Source organism: Blennius ocellaris (genome assembly GCF_963422515.1).
Source record: "Blennius ocellaris genome assembly, chromosome: 10".
NCBI classification, from domain to species: Eukaryota; Metazoa; Chordata; class Actinopteri; order Blenniiformes; family Blenniidae; genus Blennius; species Blennius ocellaris.
Window position 1 is genome coordinate 19,309,124 of NC_137659.1, and position 6,680 is coordinate 19,315,803.

The 6,680-nt window shown below is 40.2% G+C and overlaps 1 protein-coding gene across 1 annotated transcript; it reads right to left on the reverse strand.

Annotated features, from left to right (window-relative positions):
• Positions 1-2,252: 2,252 nt before the first annotated feature.
• LOC308135972 (phospholipid hydroperoxide glutathione peroxidase-like) lies at positions 2,253-5,873 on the reverse strand. The gene is made up of 7 exons (XM_080504151.1): positions 5,846-5,873; positions 5,187-5,281; positions 4,953-5,097; positions 4,219-4,370; positions 3,014-3,038; positions 2,871-2,930; positions 2,253-2,692 (listed from the first exon to the last, which is right to left on the reverse strand). The coding sequence occupies exons 1-7, from the start codon at positions 5,846-5,848 to the stop codon at positions 2,660-2,662; spliced, it is 513 nt and encodes a 170-aa protein (XP_080360277.1). The 5' UTR covers positions 5,849-5,873; the 3' UTR covers positions 2,253-2,659.
• Positions 5,874-6,680: the final 807 nt, after the last annotated feature.

The following is a 6,680-nucleotide window of genomic DNA, read 5'->3' on the forward strand; positions in this document are numbered from 1 at the left end:
AGAGTTGACGACAGATGGCGCTCTTGTTCTTGCCTTGTCCTTGTTCTTGTGCAGCAACATCTCAAGTGTGCAGATATTGCTGCACAAGTTGTTGCAGTTTGCATCCATAAAGATGTGTTATTGGTTCTATCTATCTACATTGTTTCCCAAATAGACATAATATGCGGAGATGCCTGGTTGACCGGTGCTGCCCTTAGATATAAAACATCCAGTGTTAAAATATATGGGGCTTTCCTATCTGAGTTGATGTCGCAGCGTGACGCCATCTTGGATGGGGCAACCTGCGCCTCTTGGTGATATTCACAGGCCGCCTCGGGCGGCTCTCAGACACACACTTACTAGAGAGAGTGTGAAATCAAGAAATTCGCAGTTTCGTTGAAGATTATCTCCAGAAAATGAAGCCCATATAGTTCAGAGCCCACGTGAAATTTGTTGGCGCAAACATATCGGACATTATCACAGTTTATCAATTTTATTTATGATTTTACTACCCCTCCTGGTCTCCTTGGTCCTGGAGAGGCAGCGCCACAGCGCCCTCTATTGTCACTCTCCACTACCCCCCCCCCCCCCCCCCCCCCCCCCCCCCCCAGCAGCCTGATAGCAGTATATTAGTATGATATCGTATTTATTCTATATCTTTTTATTTATTGTTATCTATATTTATAGCTTTGAACATAGTTTGAAGTCTATCATTAGTTAATGATTTGTCTCACGTTTACCATTATTGGTTATATTGGATTTATAGGAGCTGGTCCCCAATAATTGAATACACCATGTAGCCCTGTGGGGGAGTGGTAGTTCCGCCTCGGGGCTCTTGGGGCCATCTGTGGCTGGGGCGTTGTGGCTTGGGTGGTTGGCGGCCCTGTGATCTGGGGGGGTGCTGGCATCTATCCTGGGGGGTGGAGGCCTGGGCTGGGGGGTGCCGGGGGGAGAGCCAGCGGCGCACGCCGATCATCTCCGCCGCTGCCGTGCGTCATCATCCGCGCGCAGGCGGCGCTGCGCGTGTCAACGCAGCAGCGGCAGAAGCAGCCGACTGCGCAAACAACAGAAACCGAACACCGCCGGAAACATGCGATACCTGTCTGTGGGACAAGCCCAGATATCGTTGACAATCGTGCAGTAATACATGCAACGCGACGCGATCCTTATGGGAAAATAACTGTCCACATGAAAAACTACTACTTCTATTTCCAACGTATTATGTTCAATCCCTTCAGATAATCCACCAGAGCTGAACACGCGCGCAAACACTGGACTTCTGTCATCAAATCTGTTGTATATGATGTGACAAGTTCATAATTAAATGATTCTTTAATAAGATGACGATCAAAACAACAGCGTTGGCACATTTTGATGGAAAAGCTTTTCTCAATTTACCGTCATAATAAAGTGGATTTAACGACCAACTAACATGTTTTCATTTTATAAAACCAAGTTAAGAGATCAAATATTTATCACCAGCTCTGATGGTCATCATAATCAATCTTTGCGGTATATTTCTATTTAAATTAAATGTACATGTATATTGATTAAGGCAGGATATACAAGAATTAACTGGGAAAATAAAGTTGCATTTATTTTTCTTTAAGCAAAACAGTTGTATTGTGTTTGTAATAATTTCCCTTTGCAACTCAAGTCAACCCACATGTGCCTGAAGGCAGTATATCTCCTCTAGTTATAGCCTTATCTTAAAAATAGTTCAGTCAGTCAATGATTTGTCTTGTTTACTATCCCTGTTTAATTGGTTTGACCAGAATACAATGACCCCAAAGCATCAACACTGTCTAAATACATTCATTTTGTTCTATGCATTAACAAACTATTCATTTCCTCATAAAATATTTAATTGAGCAATTCATTTTTGATAGTCTCACCTGCTATGTTGTGCCATGCCAGTTTCCTTGCTCATCATGTAGTTTGTGTAAAAGTTCACCTTCATTTTATTTTATTGCTGCTCCATATTACATTGAATCACAGCTGTATGTAGACAGAATTAATTTACTTTTACAATATAGTATTAATATTGGATTGATCCAAAAGTTTTTTTTTTTTAAATATCCCTGGTTTAAAGGCCTTCCTGATTGATGCATGTATGTTTGTCCAGTTCACTCCCACGGTTCAATGCAAGTTGGAATACATGTCAAACACACAGCTCGTGAGAGTCACTACAATTATTAAGATACATTCCAAGATCGGTGTATGAAAAGAAACTCCTTGATGTTCAAGACCACATTTATTTTCCAACTCCCATCACAAGTCATAGGTTCAGGTGCAATAAATGGCCTGTTGACAAGTGCAAATAATTTAATCAGTAGATTTACACAGCTCTGAGAGATGTAGGATGAGTTACCTTGAAAACAAAATGCGGATGTATAAGGATGAAGTCCATCAAGATTATGATGAAATAGGAATGGCTGATTTGATTTTGAAGCACGGGAGTAAGTCGGTTGTTAAGTTGTGCAAGTCCTGACTGTGCTCTCACATGGTCGTACAAAGATTTGACGTGGGCTCTGGAGGTGAGCTGCACGCTGAGGATCATCAGGCCATGCCCTTCCCAAAGCTGGGTTTACAGACAGGCCGTCACTGGTCCAGACACCACATGCAAATACCCAGAAGTCCATGAGAGAGGTCAGGAGTCACACTAACACACAGACGATGGCTACAGGTACTTTGGCAGGTCCTTCTCCACCACCTGTTCAGAGAAACAACCAGAAACTTTAATATGACATCTGAATAGCTCTTCATTTATTTCTTGGTCATTTAAAAAAAAATATCTTCCAATAAATTTAAACATAAGAGGAAAATGCCTGAAGATATGCAAATATGTCACAAAGTAATATATGTTCCATTAAAAACAAAGTTTTGCTTACAACAGGATTATCCGTTGTACCGTATCTCTTCACCACTTGACCCTCTTTATTTATGAGAAACTAGAAATAAGACAAAGAAATATGATGGCATTTAGTGAAGATGGATCTAAAAACAATCGTTCCCATCAATGAAAACTGGTTATCTTTGTGAAGTTCCATTTGATGTTACTGTGGACAGAGAAAAAAAAAATCTATTTTACAACACATAATGCCAGTATCACCACCAGGAGCATCTCGATTTCTCAGGCAGTTGAGCTGACTTGAATATACATGGATAAATACAGAGCACTTCTTATGTCCATATGTGACACATACATGAGTGTTTCAGTCTGAAAAGCACAAAACTGTTTTTCACTCAGATGAGATCCAGACTACTCTCATTTTTGTTAAACGGGACATAGGTCTGATGTTTTTACAAAAAACTGAACAGTCATGTCACATTTCATCAGAGGCCAAAGTCACAGGATCACATCTAATGATGGATCAATCTCTGCATCAGTACGTATAAAAAGTAACAACGACTCCACACAAAAAATACAATGTTAAAAGCTTTTGTTTTCCCTGAATTATCTTCTGCCCGACTGCACAACAACTTAAACTGTAAACCTTTCACACTGAAGTTTGATGGCGGTTGCATTGAAGTTATATAAGCGAGCAAAATTCTCTGAAAATGCCTTCCTGACAGCACATCCACATACAGATGATGTGCTCATAACATTTAAATACAATGCCAAGGCCATTTAAAGGCCTGAAACGTTTGACACTTTTCACACTGTCCACAAAGCAGAAGAGGAGGAAAGAGGAAGACAAGTGGTGGAGTGAAGCAACATTCAACAGGATTGCAAGTTTCTATTCCAGGGTAAAAATACAAAAGCTGCCTACTGATCGGTGATGTTCAAGTAAGGTGCATTTAATGATGGAGTTTTTGTTTTCAAAAGAGGATGTGCAGGAATTGAGAATTTTTTTTTTATTTTACTTAAAACAGAGTGACGTACGGTCTTAACTTTTACAGAAAACCCACAAGTACCTGTAGCAAAGCAATGCACCTCTTAATGTGTCTCAGCAGGTTTCAATGTCTCCTTGGTAAAAATCACAGCTGATTGCGTTGAATTGTCAAGTTTGATTAGTTTGAAGACGTGATGCATACAGGACAGTGATGCTTTAAGACCAATGACAGCCAACAGTGGTGCCAACACCACATTCCAGTAATAATCATCTTCCAGTGTCTAGCCTAATCAACACCATGAAGATCTATTAAATTTGATCCTGCTTAAGGCTGTCATTTACTTTATCCACCATGTCACTCACTAACAATTGAGTTAAACAGGAATGTAGGAGTGTCACTCACTTTCCCATGAATCCTTTGCCTGCAGGCTGTGCCTTCATCCACGTCCACAGAGGGTGAGCGTCATCTCCATTAACGTCAATCTTACTGAAGAGATCAAATTCAACACCGTACCCTTTGGCAAACTCCTTGATTTCTGCATCAGTACCTGGCTCCTGTGACGAGAACGAAAAGATCAGGATGGAAATTGATCAAATGAATCAATGAAACCATCTGGACAGAACAGATATATGCTCTCTATATACTTAAACAGTGAAAAAAAAAAATAGCTGGCTCCCTATTGGGACAATTCCCCTTAAGTGGATTCCCCTTAAGTGTGAATGTTTGCCTTTTGAAAGAATGGCGAGCTCTCCTGTCCTCATCTCCAGCAAGCTGGGATCGGCTACAGCGCCCCAACAACCATAAAATGATTGAATGACGGATGGCCCACTAAATTGCCTGAACAGTGTGTTGCACTTTACACGCACACACACATTTAATGTTGCTGTTACACAGAGCATAACCAGAAATGTTAATTCAGAACAGTGTGCTACACACTGTCATTTTACAAGAATCCTCTTATGACACATTGGGTCAAAGAATGAGTCAAAATAAGAAAAACTACATGTGACCAGTTGTGAATAGTGACAAAGGTGTGCCAGTTCATGTACAACCGGTTGTCAGCCCAACGATATTCACAGGTAATGACTGAAATATTGTCTCAAAGCTCAGATACAGACCATGTCCAAACACATTACCTGTCCTGCAAACTGGTTGCATGGGAATGCCAGGATGCGTAAACCTCTCTCAGCATAGTCGGCGTGCATTTTGACTAGCTGAGTGTAGTTTACTTTGGTTTTACCTCATTGAGAGGCGACATTTACAATGACGCATACAAACCCTCTGAAAGAAAAAAGGAAAACCATTATGTTGAATGATTAGTATTGCTACGAAGCAGACATTCATGCTGGAATAAAATAAATCCACTGTACCTGTATTTGTCCAGAGACACTTCATTCCCATCGATGTCTTTGGCAGAGAACTCATAGATGGAGTTGGCGGCCTTCCAGTCTCCCGCTGCTGCACACTACATGCAAAGAGGAACACACGTTACATGAAGGCCAGTGTGTGTGAGATTGAGAAACAACTGAAGACACAAGTTTAAAGTCCTTTTTCTTTGACATTTCACTGTATTTTGCAAGTTGGATGAGAACGTGTCAGTTGGAATACGTGTCAAACACACAGCTCGTGAGAGTCACTACAATTATTAAGATACATTTCAAGATCGGTGTATGAAAAGAAACTGCTTGATGTTCAAGACCGCATTTATTCTCCAATTTCAGCACAAGTCATAGGTTCAGGTACAATAAATGGCCTGTTGACAAGTGCAAATAAAGTAATTCGTTTTTCAGAGATCTGAGAGATGTAGGACGAGGTACTTTGAAAACAAAACACGTATGTATAAAGATGAAGTCCTTCAAGATTATGATGACTTATAAAAAGGAATGGCTGATTTGAGTGTGACGCACGGGAGTAAGTAGGTTCATCATGAAAACATGAAAACAAGCGAGAAGAAAATAGACTTTCACGCCATCGTACATATTCACCAGGAGTCATGTATTGATATGATATGTGAGTGTTTTCTACTCACCATAGTATTGACCTGCTCCCGATCAGACCCAACAAACTGCGGGTGTCAACTGGCCTCAACAACCACATGGTGGTTATAATCATCACATGACCACACCCACTTTTAGGCAGCCCTACTTTGCCAAGAGGGCATGTCCCACCCACAGAAAAAACATATCATATCATATCATATCATATCATATCATATCATATCATATCATATCATGTCATATGTATTTACATTTGTTTGACTCATTTAGCTGGAAAAGCTCTGGGCCTGTTGCAGTGGTAAATATTGCGTGACACTGCAGAATAATCATCAAGAATGAAAACGAATTCGTTGTTTTATTTGAATTGAATCACCAAATATTATATGAACTGGAATCATGTCCAAGACAGTTGCAGACTGTTAGTGAGACAATATTTGCTTTTGCCAGACTCTCTGGGGGCATAAACTGTTTATGCCACAAAGTTTTTCAGACGTGTGCATCTGTAAAGTTATTGTTCCACTTTTGATCTATAAAGTTCTTGTTCCACTGTTGATAGAGGCTGTTCATTTGATTCGTTAGTAATTGTAATTTATTATTATTATTATTATTATTATTATTATTATGTTATTGGAAGGGGGGCCCCAAAATAAAATCCTGCTTAAGGCTCATTCTACATCAGTGATTCCCAACCGGGGGTACACGGACCCCTAGGGGTACGCGAGGGTATTGCAGGGGGTACGCAGAAAGATTATAAATTAGCCTACAGTATCCACACACACAAAAAAAAAATTATGCTCTATTATATTGTATTATATCATGAATTTTAGTAAGGCCATACGTTTATTTTCCATGAGTAGCAGTTCGTCC